The sequence below is a fragment of the Netta rufina genome (genome assembly GCF_964035555.1).
Source record: "Netta rufina genome assembly, chromosome: 1".
Taxonomy (NCBI): domain Eukaryota; kingdom Metazoa; phylum Chordata; class Aves; order Anseriformes; family Anatidae; genus Netta; species Netta rufina.
In genome coordinates, this window is record NC_140123.1 from 62,784,781 (window position 1) to 62,802,374 (window position 17,594).

The window sequence follows — 17,594 nt, forward strand, 5'->3', positions numbered from 1 at the left end:
TCAGTACTTCTTCACTTGGTGTCATTAGCTGAAAGCACTAAAAATGTTTTAAGTGAAGTACTTACCTGGGGAATAAAGCATCTTGTCCTTTAGGCTATATAAGTGAAAGGTGAAACTTTAAGCACTTTGAAAGTGTCAAAGTAAATCATTTATAATGTACTAGCATTTTTAGATTCACACCTTGGGGAAAATTCTTAGATCTAATCACTTTTATTGAAATTTTTTATTTGGTTATGAAAAGCTTTCAAAAAGAACCTGTGAATTTCTCATTTCCAAGCAAACTATTGTCTGATGTCAATTGACTTCCACAGGCTACAAGAAAAAGCTGCTGACACTATTGAAGCACTCCAGAAAGCTGGAATTAAAGTTTGGGTTCTGACGGGAGACAAAATGGAGACTGCTGCAGCTACTTGCTATGCTTGCAAACTCTTCCGGAGAAATACACAAATACTTGAGCTAACGACAAAGAAAATTGAGGAACAGAGTTTACACGATGTGCTTTTTGATCTAAGCAAAACTGTCCTAAGACACAGTGGCAGCCTAACCAGTGATAGTTTGTCAGGGTAAGGAAAAAGTTGAATTTTCAAGCTAGGAATGGACTTCTGTGCATTTCATAAATAATTACATGATTGATTGAATATCTTAAGACCACCAATATAGTGTTTCGGTTTCTGTTATCATAGTGTAAATTATTGTATGTCAATTAGATATAAGTTTGCTCCGTATAGGTTTACATTTTTACAGTTGTGGCTGTCTCTCCATCTCATTACTGGTACTGCTTGAAATGTTAAAAAGAAAAATCACAGCTGATTTTAATTATATATCTTTCCACTGAAGCAATACTGATTCTTGGCAAAGCAATAGTGAAGTAAAATACTGTTTCACACTTCTAAAAGGGAAGCAGACATGATTTATTTCTGTAATCAGAGTCAGTATATGACGCGACTTTCTTGATAAGACCACGTCCTAAGGGAGCTATGCTGTGTCTCTCTACTGTGCTATTTCTAGGGAAGATTATCATGTATTTACAGACAGGTGACAGGCAACAGCATAGTACCACATCTTCTGGTGTGCATAAAAATAGTTCAAGTGCCCTAAATAGAAAGGTAAATTATACAGAAAACACTGACTTACGTGTTTTTGAATGTCAGAAGAAGGATAGGAATCATGTGCAGAAATGATTTCCTTGAAACATAGCAGGGAATAAGATAGAAAAATGGCATTAAAGAGCAAAACCACTGGTATAATATGAATGCCTCATGCTAGTAGCTAGGCTACTTACTTGAAGCTTAGTAGCTGATACACATTACATAGTCCTTTAGGTAACCTCCTTTTATACCCTGTAAAAACCTAGGAATTAGACTGAAAAAGATATTTATCATCTTAAGATGTTGTTGGTCTTTCAGATGTAATTTACAATGTGTAATACACATTGTAATACAATGTGTATTTGCTTTGTGTTTCTTTTTAATGTGGAATCAGCTAGTATGTACATTTTGTGTACATTTACAATAAATTTATAGTAAAGGAATAACAAGGAATACAAAAAGTATTTGTGATACTTTAACAGAGAGATTGTAAAACTCTTAGCCTTATGGCTTGAAACTCAGAGCTGGTGCATCTGTCTTAGCTCTCCTTATACTTAAATCTCATTGGTCTAATCAATCACATTTGCATATTCAGTTAAATATATCTCTTAAACTTCATATTTAAAAAAGAACTTACTAATTGTCTCTGTATCATCTGTTCCACTTTCAGCTTACATTCCACAGTTTTTTCAGCTTATGTTTGAACGTGTTTTTTTACTTTCTTGTGCAATACCAATTTTTTAGACATTAAGACTCATCAGAATTCCTTGTGTTTGGCTGCAGAGTTGGAAAATATGCAAATATATTAATAGCAAGATTTTGCCTGGATGTTCAAATTCAAGCTGAAAACCTTTCACTGATACAGCCAACGATCAGTACATTGCCTAGACTTCATTATGATAAATTTTTGGTAGATGTTTTGTTATACTAATGGTGTTGTCCTATCTGTGCCAATGGTAGCAAATTGGTGAAAAGTATCTGTAAACTATTTTAAAATACAGTTTGCGGTACTTTACATTATTTGTCAAAAATAGCGTCTAGTAGGAAAGATGGAGATGCTTAAAATAGGTTAAAGAACATTAATAAATGTGGTGGTTTTCACTGGTCATGGTGAAACCATGTTTGTTGAAAACCCACACACGGTAGTATTACCTTGGAACACAGAAACTAGGACACAAATAAACCTGACTTTCTGTTTATACAGCACTCACTGCTGAGCTAGAGCCTGAGGCTACTGAGTAATTTAGGCAAATGGAAGGGAGCTGTGAAATAACTAGTTGGGATGCTGCAGAAAACTGCTCTTGCGGTGTGACTCTCAGAGTAGAGCATCTCCCCGTGTTGTTCAGCATATTTTATTGTGCTAAATTGTGCTTTGTGCAACCATGGCTACACTTTTAGCAATGCCCACATTAGCTGTTTGAAAGCTTCCACAGGTATACTTGTATCAGGCTTACTCATTGTACTAAATGCAAGTATGCCTACCGTAAATGCAAACAGTAGCCTTAACTCTCCAGGCCAACAAGTCTCTTTTAAATGTTGCCTTCAAAGCATTGTTTAAGCATGGTTTAAACTCCTTAAATGTAGGCCCCTGAAAAACAATGTTACTTTCCCCATCAAAATAGATTTTGGAGTACCAAGGGCCTTTCTTTTTAACTTTTTTCTCCCTATATTATGGAGTGTTCTACAACTCAGTTTACCTTACAGCATTTCTTGGAGCCCTTTCAGGCTACTGCAAAACCGTTTTCTTAGATGCTCACACTCACTGTTCAAGTCAGTGAGTTATCAGATTGCTGTGTTCAAACTGCTGAAGCACTGAATGCATTCGACATAAGCTAGAATTTTAAAATGTCATACATAGAAATCCTGTACAATGAATTTCCTTTTGAAGTGTATTAATGATGCAATATTCTCTACTCACTATTTTTTTCATTAATTAATTTTCACGGAAGACCTATTGCCAACATTAAAATACGACTGAGAATTTTATAGTGACTCTTAGTTTATATTTTATTCCTGAACAGGCTTTCAACTGATATGCAAGATTATGGTTTAATTATTGATGGAGCAGCATTATCATTAATAATGAAACCAAGACAAGATGGGAGCTCAGCTAACTACAGAGAGCTCTTTCTTGAAATTTGCAGGAACTGCAGTGCGGTGTTATGCTGTCGAATGGCACCTCTACAAAAAGCACAGGTTTGTATTTCTTTTCTGAAGTAGCATATGCATGTAAATATTGGAAGCTAATATTCTGTACAACTTACAATAAGTTAAAATGTTAACATTCACTTTTGTATCTTCTAAAACGGAAAAAGCAAAAAGAAACCAAACAAAATGAGTAGGGCTAATTTCTACTAGCAAGCAATTTATATAATGGTATGCTAAAATGGCACCCAGCTGTGCACCTGAATTTGACTTATGTACATATTGTGCAAATTTTATGGTTGGTACATGCTGATAAATGAACGTATTTAATGAATGGAACTAATTGCTTCCTTTTTTACCAAACAAGCTTTGAATTGTCAACTGTCTGTTGATATTACAAGAACCTGAATTATTTATTATTGTGGGGTGATATTTAATCTTTATTTTTAATATAAGTGGGAAGTCAAGTTAGAAGAATCCAGATAGAAAAACATGTGCATTAAATATTTTAAGTACTTGTTGACTGTTGTATACTAGTTTATATCAAATAAAATTTATCTTTTGTTAGTAGCAAATATTTCTAAAACAGAGAGCCTCCTATGATCATAATGTGTAGTGGTTAGACTGGGCAATACTGTTTTTGTGTTCATCATTTTTAATTAATTGTATACTCATGAAATAACCAAGCCATCATAGATGAGTTTTTAACACTACTTCTTTTCTAGATTGTAAAATTGATTAAGTTATCAAAGGAGCACCCTATCACGTTAGCAATTGGTGATGGAGCAAATGATGTCAGTATGATTCTAGAAGCACATGTTGGTATAGGTAAGTGTGCTTTTTAGAGTATTAATTGAAATGAAATAACAAAAACACTTACTTCTTTAAAGTAGGTGGTCTAAATTAAATTCTGCATTTTACAGACAACTTATAGTGCATTTACTTCAGGAATTTTATGAAGCACAGTTGTGATCACCTACTAGATCAATGTCATTGCATTTTTTTTATAATTTCATAGTTTTTCAAATAATTGTGTCTTTTAAATAGATCTTCCGTTAGTAAACAGCTTCATCTTTTTTTTTTCTCTTTTTTTTGTTTAAGGAATCATTGGCAAAGAGGGTCGTCAAGCAGCAAGAAACAGTGACTATGCAATACCTAAATTTAAACATTTGAAAAAAATGTTGCTTGTTCATGGGCATTTCTATTATGTTAGAATATCTGAACTTGTGCAATACTTCTTTTATAAGGTAGGAGAATGCTTCTTATAAATATGTGAATCTCAAAAATACACATAATAATATCTAACTATATGTAGTCAATGGTACCAAAATGCTGTAATTCCATTAAGGGATTTTGTTGACTTCCAGATGCAAAATTGAAATGGGATTATTGTTGCTAACCAGATCATGAAGTGGATCTTTTATATAAGTGCATTCTGTAATCAGTGCTATGGTTAAAAATGAAATTTGCCTTTTCTCTCTTAAAAACTCCAGCACTGACTTCATTAACTTCTTGGTTTTCTCTACAGTGGCCTTTTAAATCAAATTGCAAGTAGTATTTGAGAATTTAGCAGAACTTAATTTATGTTAGTTTCTAAATTCATTGGGTTAGTGTGGGTGGAGAAAGTTTATAATGTGCTTTCCCTTTTTTAAATAGTTTTATTACATCTAAATGTTGGGATCCAATCGAAGTTCTTTCAGTAAGCAATGGAAGATTATAGAAAGGAAGTTTCAGAGGATAATTCAAGCTCAGTGTTTGATTGAATCTATAGTTAGGAGGTGATGAGGTTTGGGTCACAGCTAGAAACATCTTAAAAATTACTTTGCTGGGAACTCTGCTAAGCAGAATATAAACATCCTTGCTTATCACAAGTTGTGTCCTACTGTGGATTGCATCTTGTTTTGCCTTGCCTTAACTGAACTGCGTTCCTGCATAACAAATTCACTGCCTTTGAATTCTGGAACTGTAGTCATGTGAGTTTTCTTTCAAAATATTTTAAGTATTTTTACCAGTATTACTGTAAGATGGTGTTGATATTTAATGAATGCAACTCTTTCTACTCTTTCTGCAGTGTTTACTGTTACTGGTGTTACAAAACTGTGATATGCATAGCTATACTATTACACAGCATATGCATTTGTGCTTAAATTTCACTTCATAACTGTGTCACTTTATCTTTCAGAATGTCTGCTTCATTTTTCCTCAGTTTTTATATCAGTTCTTCTGTGGGTTTTCACAACAGGTTAGTGTTTTTGTGTTGTTCTTTTTTACCTCACTGCTGAATTTTTTCTTTGTCATTTTTTAAACAAATGGAGCCTTTGACACTGTACCTATTCAGCCAATAAAATTTCTAGGTTAGTTTACACATTGTAAAAAGAAGAGTATCACTTCTGATTCATATGATTTTTAGTGGCAGTTTAAGTTACAGAAATTAATTTGATGAATTATCCTAAAAGCAATGTTCTTTCAAAGTAAAAAAATAACAGAAAAACAAAAACAGTTAGTCCATGTGTAATCTCTGTGGAACCTGTAAGGTCCATTAGGTTTAAACTTATCAATCACAGACAGAGGCAATCCTGAAAGGTAAGTATTTGAACTAGCAGTTCATTTTTAGAATTCAGAATGTAAAAGAACAGAGTCATCTTTTCTGGGGTGTACACATACGAACTACTATTTCGGGACAAATAGCGTCATTCAGTGAGTTGAAATGAAAAAAAATAAATGCATAAAGATAGAGAAAAAGGGAACAATTGTTTACCAGAAGAGTACCATCTTTTAGGAGAGAAATCAGTATTCTCCCTTATAAGTAAGTTTTTCTGAAAAAAATTGACTCATTCATTTTAAATCAAGTGTAATTCAGTGGATTGTTTTAAAATCGAAACTAGCTGATTTAATTCTTTTCCATCTACAGCCTTTATATGATACCGCGTATCTAACACTGTACAATATCAGCTTCACTTCCCTTCCTATCCTCTTGTACAGTCTAATGGAACAACATGTCAGTGCAGACACACTCAAGAAAGAGCCTTCCTTATACAGGTAAAATTAATGCATTAGACCCCAAAGTTTGACTATTCAATTGTGGAATCTCTCTCTGTTATAACCAAAGTCCTCAGGATTTCTGTACCACAAGGTACAATACAACATCAGGTAGACTGCAGCAGAAGGGTTGAAGGCCACATGTACTGTTTATAAACTAGTTTAGGTGCATGTTTTTAACATGTATATTTATATACTGCAAGCCACACCATTCATAATGTTACTGAGAACATAAATTACTGTTCTACGAATCAAAATGTGATTTATTTTAATACTGTTTATTTCCTCCAACCATGGGGAATAGAATAATAGATTTTTTTTTAAAGAAATCATACTGTATACGTGTTTTATTCAGAAAGAAAAGAAGACTGTGAGTTAAAGTGTTTTATCATTTTTTATATTCTGTGGAATATTCTATTCCAGCATTGTTGTCTACATATTTCTTACTCGCTAGTGGGCATTAAAATTGTAACTGGTTTAGATTCTTAACCGTTTGAAAAACAGTTCCCTGCATGTAATAAACAGCATGTAACCATCTAAATTAGGAACAGTGTCCATTTTTTTTTATTCTTGTAGCAGCAAAACCAGTGCATTTTAGAGAGTGGTAACACTAGATAATCAAAGAGCAAACATTTCTGGAAAGAGGTAAAAGCTGCCTAACCGGTAATCAGTGCATAGATACTGTTTAGCTATGAAATGGAAGAGGAACAAAGGATGCTATTGTCAAACCAACACCAGCCCCCCCATTTCTTTCTTATTTTTTAAGTGTTATCAGTTTAGAAATGGTAATTTGGAAGATTTTTCATTTTCTTTTTTGAAATTTAACAGAGGCTATTTGGTCAAAAACACTGCCTTTTTGATATCTAACAGTTTATCGCCAAGCTGTTTTGGGCAATAGCGTAGTTGTTCTAAGACAGGTAAGGTTACGGTTAACCACATACGGTTTTGCACTAAATATTACTAATTTACTGGGATAGCATACAGTGAGAAATGACATAATCTGGTCATCAGACACAGTTTTTAAACTACATGTGATGAAAACATTGGTTCATAGTAAGTATTTCTAGCTACTATGCAAGATTTCTGTAATTCAGGATTTTCATTTAATTGTGTGCTGATTTACTCTCTTGTGTTTTATGGTAAATGGCAAGTTGATATATACTCTTTCTGTATGCCAGAACTAAACTTCTACTATTTAAATTTTTCTGTAATAAGAACATATGTGGCAGTGAATAGTTCTATTTTTGACTAATCCGTGTATTTTTTTGTGGGAAAACATTTAAGAAATGCAATTTGACCTAAGGGTTCAACTCAGTTGCAAAATCCTTGTTTTCCATGTTCCACATAAAATTAGTATTTTGTTTTGTTGCAGTGCTCTGTGTAAAAGTATCCCGTGGGAAACAAAGCAAAGTCTCCAGAGACCTCTAGTGTTTTTATTTACAGTCCACACTAGATTGTCATGTGCACAGCAGGTACTTTCTGTAAAAAAAATAGAAAAATAAATGTGTGCAGAACAATTTACAATGCAGTTGGAATAAGCAGAACTACAGGCAACAGTTAAAAGGGTTCAGCAAAAATTAAATTTAAAAAGAAAAAAAGGAAAAAGGAGGTATTCAGGAAGGATTTTGATGTGGGGTGGTAGATGGTTGTCATGGTGAAATGTGGCAGTTTCGCATAAGATTTCCTAATTGTGTTTCCTTCAAAAACAATTTGATATTGTTTGTCTAAGTTTATTTTTTAACATGCTATTATGAATGCATATATCTTGTTTTACACAGAGATGTTGCCAAGAATGCTTTGTTGCGCTGGCGTGCGTTTATTTATTGGACATTCCTAGGAGTGTTTGATGCTGTGGTATTTTTCTTCGGTGCCTATTTCTTGTTTGACAACACAGTTGTGACCAGCAATGGACAGGTTAGTGTTACACTTAGTGTCGATCAAAGGTAATTTTTTAATGTCAAGTGTGTTCTGTCATCATGAATATTTTATGAGTTATGGTGAGATAGATGGGATATCTGTTTAGTAAAATCTGAATTATTTAATAGGAATACTGTGTATCAGTAAACAGGCATAGCACTAGATACAACTTCGGAGAAATATATATCAGAAAGTCCAAGAATTCCTTCAGAATTTACGTAGTAACCTTTCTGTTTTATGCTTAACATTCATCTGATGAATATCTGATTAACACATCAAAAGACTCTTGGTAGAACAGTTATGAATTATCATAAAAACTTAAATATGACAAGTTTTTTAAATATTTTAATTAATTATTACATATGGCAGCTGAAAATGATCTCTCTTAATGATCTCTCTTTACTTGCTTTGCAATCACAATGCAAATTTTAAGAACCTTTTGCATTTTATTTATTTTACCCATTGATATGTTGGTCTATTTTATTTGTGTGCTTTTTTTTCCTTTTGCTACTTGCTTCTCTTCCTATACTCAGCTAATGACAACCAACACTCACATGGTAAGACTACTGTGGATTTGTCATGATACCCATTTCTTTCACTGTTCTTTAATTAAACTGCTAATTAAAGAGCAGTTTAGTTATTTCCTATAACTATTTTACAATAGCACTTAAACCTATAAATAGAAATGCTCTTTATTGCTACTTTAAATGTTTTTAAAATACAAAGAACTTATACAGAGTACAACGTACACTAAGGTATATGAAGTATAATAAAGAACCAAAAACTTTCAAAAATAAAAGGCCTTTTGCTTCCTTGCATTTTGGTGTTTTGTTCTATAGTTTTCTGGAACCTACATTTTGTTGCTAACTCTGCTATAGAAATTTTACTATGGTTTATGCTATAAAATATTTGAATAGTCTTAGAAAGGACCCTCAAAGTGAGAGAGAAAATAAACTGCACAGTTTTGTTGCCTATGTATAAAATATACATTTGCTAGAAAACCAGTATTCAAATATCATAAAATGCCATCTTTGTGACATCTATCGATAAAATGAACTTCTAGTGTGATGAAATGAACTATTAGTGTGTGAGAGAACATTTGTTAAGGACGATAGCTTTTCTAAGGACTGAATGACTGTCTGTTAGACATAACTGTACCCTGCAGCACCTCTTTTTCCGGTACCATTATGTTCTATTAGTTATTCAAAACTCTACATCAGCTCATATTTGTAGTCCTGGAAGTCAGTCTTCTCATATCTGTACAAAATTTTATAAGTGGTTTGTATTGCAAGTATTCTGTGTTCTGTTTTGAAATTGTAGTCTATTTCTGTTGCATGTATTAAATCTAGTTCTTGTTGAAGATCTAAATTAGCACTAACGCCTAATTCCAAATTTTGAATGTGTATGTCTAGAACTAGACACCCATGTTAATATTTGATGGTAAAATGTATTTTGATGAGACATTCTGACTCCTGAGTGTCAGAGTGGGTTAGAAAAATTCAATATCTTTCAGCATGCATGCTTGCGTGTACGAAGTGTACAGATTTACAGTTCCAGTTTTAGATTTAAAAGCTTGAAGATATTAGTGTCCAGGAATAGAGATAAGTATGTGAGTTCATACAAACATGAGTGCTAGTGGGTGTCGATAGTTATTTCCAAGTGTTAAAATTATGGTTAAGTGTGGAAAAAGGCAGGACAAGATTTGAGGATTTGAAAGATTTACCATAACAATGCATTATTATGGAACAGGCAAAGGCAGAAAGCAGAAAAAGGAACAAAAGGGCTGAAGATAACACTAATACCTTAAATGATACAAAATGATTCAAGTTAGGTTCCAAATTGTTAAAATGGGTGCTGAAGCAAAAATTTAAAAATCGTCTTTCCCTCCAGAAGTGAACTGATCACCGTTTTTGCGTATCTAGTAGGAAGTCTTTTATTTAAATTGCACTCTGTAACACACTAAAATTTGCATACCGTTCAGGTTGCTTCCAAACACAATCCCTCAGGATGTTTCTCAGTATTTAAAAATCTGTTTGAAACAGTTTGCAGTCTGTAGAGTCATGTTGCTAGAATACTGAATAGTGTGCTTTCAGTCACTGAAATTTACTTCATAAATGCCTACTTGAATCATTTCCTGGGAAACAAAACTAAGATACCAAAGATTTCTCTCTTATCAGTTGTTATTAATTTGCAACAATGCTTTTTGTATGAAGTTCCACTTTGGATATGACATCATTGTTGGTGTTGTAAAACCATATAGTCAGAGACCAACTGCATAAGGAAGGTAAGAAGAAACAAAGGCACCACAGAAGTGATTGCAGACTGTAAATGTCATCACAGTTTACTCATAGAGTAATACATCCTGTGTGACTTTGTCATTTCAACATTTGATACAGACGGTTTTAAATATAATTGTTAGGATGGGTTCAGAGACAGACAGGAAAAACTAAGTTAAAAGGATTACCAAAAGGATTACCAGAAGGGGAAAAAAAACAACAGGAGGGAAGAGAGGTGAGAAGAAAGATGAATGGGAATGTGGAAGATAAAACAAATACAGCCACAGAAGGAGGGGGAAAGTCTTGGGAAGGCTGGAAGCAGAGCACACAAAAATATTTGCTAATAAACTACATGTTACCAATCAAACATAAAAGAATGATTCACAGCCTGAAGACGTGAACAGTATCTTGAGAGATTCATTGCTGAAAATTCCATCAGATTTTTTAACTCTCTTCATCTCATGTTGCTCTGCTTACATTTTTTCTATGCCAAATTAGCAGACTCTTGGTGTCTGAAAGCAGTCCCTGTGCTACGACCTCATTTTCTGAGCCAAAAACATGGGTAGGTGAAGTGTTAGGTTGCAGCCTAATGCCTTCTAGCTAGCCTGATAGAACAAGGAAATTTTTTTCATTTTTTTTTCTAATCTTGCAGCTTTTACTGAAAATACAGACATATCTGTTCAATGTGCAGAAACTTATACTGACACTGGGCTCTTCAAGAGATGCCAGATTCAGCATGAGAGTATTGTAAAGTCTAAGTGCCAGAAGAAATTGAGTAAATGTTGGCATAATTTCAGGTTCCCGAAACAGATTCCTGATATTAACCACACTGATTATTGTAGGGCACATAAAATAATGTAGCATGGACATGAGCCTACTAAAGAATTGTATTATATATTTTAAGTAAAACTCAGATCAAAATACTGAAGGTTTTCTGCACTTCATCATGTGCTCTGTACACTTGGTCTCATACTGAGTAATTTTAAAGTAATGAAATGAATACTCAGAATAATGAATATTTCAGTCAGTTGTTAGTTTGTTTTTTTAAATAATTTCCTGTTCCTGCTTGATCAGATTATCTCAGGCAGGTTACCTACAGATTTCTGTCCTGTGGAGGGCTTTGATCTCCGTTCAAAGTTTTTCCCAAGGCAGGACATTTGTATGATTGCTTGTCCCTGTGGATCCCTTGTCATCTAACACTGGGTGAGCTTGTGTATAATAATGTAGGTGGGAAGGGACTCCAGAGGTGATGCCATTCAGCTCCCTACTTTGTGTAGGGTTAATTAAAATCAAGTTACTAAAGGTCTTGCCCAGTTCTCCTCAAATTTTTAATATCCCTGAGTATGCAGATTCCATAACCGTCCTGGGCAACCTGTTCCAATGTTTTTCCACCTTCATGGTGAAAACATTTCTCCTAATACCTAAGCAGAATTTTTCTTGTTGCTGAAGAGATCTGCTTTGTCTCCTCCTGGTACTTTGCATCTCTGAGAAGAGTCTCGTTATGTCTTGCCTGTATCCAACCATCAGACAGTTGAAGATAGCAACAAGATTCCGTAAGGGGTTGAGAAAGCCTGTTTCTCTCATCCTCATTCATCATGTGCTCCAGCTCTTTCATCATCTTGGTTGCTCTCCACTGGACTTGCTGCAGTATGTCAGAGTCTTTCTTATCTTCAGTTCAAAATGAATGCAGTTCTTCAGATGTGGTCTGATGAGTCCTGAATAGACAGGAAGAATCAATTCCCTTTACCTGCTGGCAGCTACCTTGCCAATAGTTTATGAGGTCGGCCTCTACCGCTGCAGGGGCACACTCGACTCTTGTTCAACTTGCTCACCCCCACTAAGACTCCTCGGTCCTTTTCTGTCAAGTTGCCTTCTAGCCAGTTGATCTCAGCCTGCAATGGTTTGTGGGATTAATCTGTTCCAGGTGCGGGGTCTTGCTTTTGCATTTGATGAACTGTTTGAGGTTAGTCAGCCCGTTTCACCAAATAATAGAGATTCATCTGAATAGCATCCCTGCTTTCAGGTGAATCAGCTGCTTCTTCTCCACTTGGTGGGCTTTTTCCAGTTCTCTGGTCCTTCCCACGATCACCAGGATTTTTCACTGCAGTCTTGCAGTCACATAGACCAGCTTTTTCAGCACACTTCCGCAAATCCCATACAGTGCTGTGAAATACAAAGTGTGTATACATACACAAGGGGAAGAAACCGAAACAATTTTCACTAGAACATACAAGAATTCAGTGTTGTGTTAAGTGTCAGTTCCTTGTACAAAGTAATACATAGATTTAAGAGGTTTATTCTGGACAATTCATGAAGTGGTGGAAGATGTAGCCTATTATAACTGTCTTGAACCATTTTTTATAGATGTTTGGAAACTGGACCTTTGGGACACTGGTGTTTACTGTGCTTGTATTCACGGTTACATTAAAGGTAAGATATTGTATGTTTTATCCATTGAAACTTTCTTAGAGCTTTCTCGTTGCTACTTATTAATACCAGTTTCTCTCTACAACCATACACTGGAAGGTTTTAGTTTACATACAGTTTTTGCTATCTGTGCCTTTTTAACTCTGCTCAAAATGAAAAACAAAACCATCTTTTTTTCAGCCTATTCAGTGCAGAATCCTTACCTTTTTTCAAAAGGTGTCATTTTCATTTGACTTCCAAGTGTTCTGTTGCTTCTAGATAGTAATAACACCATATACTGTATTGTTCTTTTCAGCTTGCACTAGATACACACTATTGGACGTGGATAAATCACTTCATGATCTGGGGATCACTACTATTCTACATTGTCTTTTCTCTGCTCTGGGGAGGAATTATTTGGTATGAACCCTAATATAAATTGCATTGCAATGTTATTTCAGAAGCATAAACCTGTTACACATTTCATGTTGTTTTCCACACAGAATTCAATTTAGCTTTTATATATTGCAGAAATCCTAATAGCAGTCACATTTTAAACACACCAGTAATGGTAATTACAGAATGCTCAGCTACTCTTTCACTGAAAAGCTTCTAAAAATACTGTTAGAGTAAGAGGAGAATATCTGACCTCAGACTGCCATTAAACCTATCTCAGTGGTATCAGTTAAAAGTAGTCCAATGATTAGTTCAAGTAGCTGAGGCTCTCTCTCTGAGGCCAAATGTCACCGAGCCAAGTAGGCCAAGTCTGTGTTGCTTGGGGCTAGCCACCCACAGAGTGGGTTTGTCTTGGAGGGAACAAGCTGTAGCGGCCTAAACTAGAGCAAGGGAGTCAAACCAACACTGAGGCAGTGTGGATTAGCAGGAGCCATACGTTTGAGCTCATTAATTACCGAGTTGTTTAGAAAAGTAGATTCAGGTATTTGTTCTACAGTTGATAAGCTTTTTAAGAAACAATACAACTCTTGTCCATAGCTGATTGAAAATGTTGAAGTTCGGTGAGTTTTTTTCTATTTTAAAAATTCTGTGTTCTTGAAACTGAAATTTTGGGGAAGGAGATTTAGTTGAAACATAGGTTCTGATACTTACTGTCCCTGATTGCCATCAGGAAGTTGAATTTGCATTTCTCACCTATAGAGAGGGCCTAGTTACAAGGTTATATTTTTTAATCTCTTCTGCTGGAATTGTTCAACTTTGTATACATAAGTAAACACTTTGAGTGACCTGGAGGAAAGTTTTGTATTTCAGTGTGTCCTTTCCAAATGAGTAACTTGTCCAACCTTTTTTGGCAGTAAAGCCAGAGCTCAGTTGCATCATTATCAGAATGAAAATGATCTGTAGAAGAAATAGTAGCAGACTTTCCCTGCTAATGTTTTCCAGCCAGTCTTGCTGGGTATTAGGCATGTTGCTATTTACATCCAATGATGTGGTTCAGCTCTACCTTTTTATAATGCACAGACTTCTATGAAATTTTGGGAACTAGTAGAAAACTGCCCTGATGGTAGGAGGGATTTATACTGCAGTATTTCTACAAACAGATCAGTCAAGAACTTTGTTCTCAGTAAACATGCCTCTGGTTTCCGTTATTGTACAAAGATAGAATTTTAATGGCCATACAACTGCCATGAAGATGCAAGGAAATATGGAAGTGAGGGCATTGAACTTGGGGGCAGATAAAAACATGGGGAATAGGTTAAAGTGCTTAACATGAGACCATCAGAGTTGTCTGAGGGTGCTTGAGGTATGAGAGAGGTGAAGAAAGGTGTCGTCTACAAGACTCATTCAGAGGATATATATGAAAGAGCGCGTAACAGAAAAAACACGAGGGAGTGGATGGGAATATAGGAAGAAGAAAGATGTTAAATATCTGGAGCACGATGAGGAGTAATTGGAAGTGTATGAACAGGATAGGATGTACCTTAGTTTATCTTTGTTAGGGAGAGGCAGCTTGGGATGGAGGACAGAGGACAGCCTGATACTACCTACACCCTGGCAGACAAGAGGAAAACAGTTCTCTCTAGTCAGTGATTATTTAGATGTCCTTTTGGGAAAACTGGCATGGATGAATTCCCACAAACTGGGAAGTTGAACCTTTACTATTTCATCACTGCTGTAACATTTACATTTAACATTGTCAGTTTTTCTCTTGTGTATTGAAGTGTAACTTCTATTTAATCTTTTTCCTACCAGGCCTTTTCTCAATTATCAGAGGATGTATTATGTGTTCATGCAAATGCTGTCTAGTGGTCCTGCATGGCTGGGTATTATTCTGCTCATAACTGTCAGCCTTCTTCCAGATGTTATCAAGAAGGTCTTATGCAGACAGTTGTGGCCTACAGCAACAGAAAGAATCCAGGTAAAATACTTTCCATTGTAGAGGTAGTTATTTGTATCACAGATCATAGAATCGTAGAATGGCTTGGGTTGGAATGGACCTTAAAAATCATCTAGTTCCACCCCCCTGCTATAGGCAGGGACACCTCCCACTAGATCAGGTTGCCCAGGGCCTCATCCAACCTGGTTTTGAACACCTCCAGGGATGGGGCCTCCACAACCTCTCTGGGCAACCTGTTTCAGTGCTTCCCCGCCCTCTGAGTGAAGAATTTCTTCCTAACCTATAATCTAAATCTCCCCTCTTTTAGTTTAAAACCATTTCCCCTTGTCCTGTCATTACCTTTAATAATTAGCCCTCTCAAGTTTAGAGACAAGATTAGAAGAGAGGTTCCCTATCTGTGATGTATGTCACTGGTTGTTTACCAGTCACTTCTTTCATCAACCAGTATGGTGAAATAAACTGCTTGTTACTTATTTGGTGGTATATACCTGAACCCTGGGGTGACACCTGTACCCCTGTACCAGCAGCCACTGGGAAATCAGCAGATAAGGCTGGTGGGAGACAGCTGTATGGCTCAACGTGATTCCTGGTTTGGGGAAATAAGAAGGGTATAAGGGGGTTGGGGTCTTTGTGAGGGTAGATAGGAGGCAGTTAAATCAGCCTGGACAGCAGTTGTTCCTGCTGTCACGGAGTAGTATCCAGGGGTACTGCCTGCACCCCTGAATTGAAGTAATTTTTAAAGCAGGCAAATATATTTTACTTCCTTAAGTAATCTCTAATACAGATGTTTTAGCATTTACCATGCAAACTGAGCATAGTTATCTAAAATGGAAAAAAAAAAAAGCGAAAATAAGCTAAGATCAAAATTGGTAGGAAAGGAGCATGTCATTTTGTTGAAGTCCCCTTAAATCTAGGGTTGACACAAGCAGTTGTAGTTCTGTACCAAGGGACTCTGCAACTGCATGTGCGTTTATTGTTGAATAAACTTTAATTCACACACTTAAAATAAATCTGATAAATATTTACCAAATGTGATAAATATTACCACCAAGTATGTTGGTGAGGAATATGTAGTGAACTCATACTGACATTCATGTTTTGCTATGTGTAGAATATAATACTATCTTAGCAAACTAATACTGATGCTGTGCCTGTTTAAAAAAAACAACATGTATTAAAACTTAAGTTTTTAACTTTAAAATTAAATGCCCCACTTCAGAAGAAAAAAGAGTACAGAATAGCACGAAAAAAAAGGCAGATCAGCCTTTAGCATTTTTCTGTTTCAATGTCTTTAATAGATGTCTCTGTCATATGTGTTACTTGTGCAAGTTGATTTTGGTGCAGGTTCTGCATGCTTAATTTAAGTCTAAAGAGAGAGAATGTGCATGGGTTAATGCAAAAACCTAGCCCCAGATAAAGGAATTTCACCAAGATTATATGTTAGTGCTGGAAAAGGAATCAATTTTAAGGCAGACTTTGGGCTTAACACTAGCGATATTGATTTTTTAATATTTAATAGAATCTTTGACTTTTAACCAGATATATCCCTTGTGTTTCTTCTTATCTCCCTTTATTTCTGTCTGTCTTCCAATCTGCTTTGTCTAAATAACTCCTACCTTGCTTTAAACGTAAATGATGTGCACGATTACTTCCTACAATCTTCTGGGGAAATCAGACTAAACATCAGTGCCTTTCTGTTGAGCAGTCCACCATCTTTATGCTTTCTCAGACTTCAAGCAGTCTAAGTTTCTAATGGAACAAAAGGTGACTTTTTTTCTGCCTTTCTGCATGCTCAGCCATTTCATTCAAAAGACAGTAAAAAGTTTATCATCAGAAGTTATTTACCGTATTCATTATCTCCATTTCTGACTCACACCACCTATACTTTAAAAAATACTTTTTAATTCCGATTTTTCCACCTGTTTATTTATCTCAAAGATTGTATGAGTCATTGTCACAATCTGTCACTATCACTAACGTTTTTTTCACTGATTTTACTGAAATTTACAAAGTGTTTCTGCCTCAAGAATCTAGGATTCTTAGGCCCCATTTGAATCATTTGTGTATCTGTAGGTGAATGCATGTTGTGCTTGCATTGTAAATCTCTAAGCAGAATAGTTGCCACGCAAAGCATAATAATTCTGATAATGCTGATGTTCTATCTTGATACAGAAAACATGGTGCTGGAAACGATTTAAGCAATCTTTGGAATATATTAATATATCTGCCCTGCTGAAAATGCAACTTCTTTGCACTAAGTTGTTTCTAGCATGCATTTTCAAATCAAGCTTTCCTTCTATTCCATTTTTTGAAATTCTATACTTCTTTCTAAAAATAAAAAAGCTCAAGATGCAGAAATACATGACAATT

At 35.4% G+C, this 17,594-nt stretch overlaps 1 protein-coding gene across 7 annotated transcripts in view; it reads left to right on the forward strand.

Moving 5' to 3' along the window:
- ATP11A (ATPase phospholipid transporting 11A) overlaps window positions 1-17,594 on the forward strand; it is a 123,994-nt gene that overhangs the window by 98,144 nt on the left and 8,256 nt on the right. For 2 of the 7 annotated variants that reach the window (XM_084294769.1, XM_084294770.1), the window contains exons 19-29: window positions 312-563; window positions 3,110-3,284; window positions 3,959-4,061; window positions 4,335-4,480; window positions 5,416-5,475; window positions 6,145-6,272; window positions 8,051-8,186; window positions 12,830-12,895; window positions 13,188-13,291; window positions 15,080-15,245; window positions 16,900-16,988. In XM_084294769.1, coding sequence (XP_084150895.1) covers window positions 312-563; window positions 3,110-3,284; window positions 3,959-4,061; window positions 4,335-4,480; window positions 5,416-5,475; window positions 6,145-6,272; window positions 8,051-8,186; window positions 12,830-12,895; window positions 13,188-13,291; window positions 15,080-15,245; window positions 16,900-16,977 — 1,414 coding nt within the window. In that variant the 3' untranslated portion in view covers window positions 16,978-16,988. Of the gene's footprint in view, window positions 1-311; window positions 564-3,109; window positions 3,285-3,958; window positions 4,062-4,334; window positions 4,481-5,415; window positions 5,476-6,144; window positions 6,273-8,050; window positions 8,187-12,829; window positions 12,896-13,187; window positions 13,292-15,079; window positions 15,246-16,899; window positions 16,989-17,594 lie in introns of those variants that run through there. The other 5 variants (XM_084294767.1, XM_084294768.1, XR_014618831.1 and 2 more) reach the window with 4 other exon arrangements.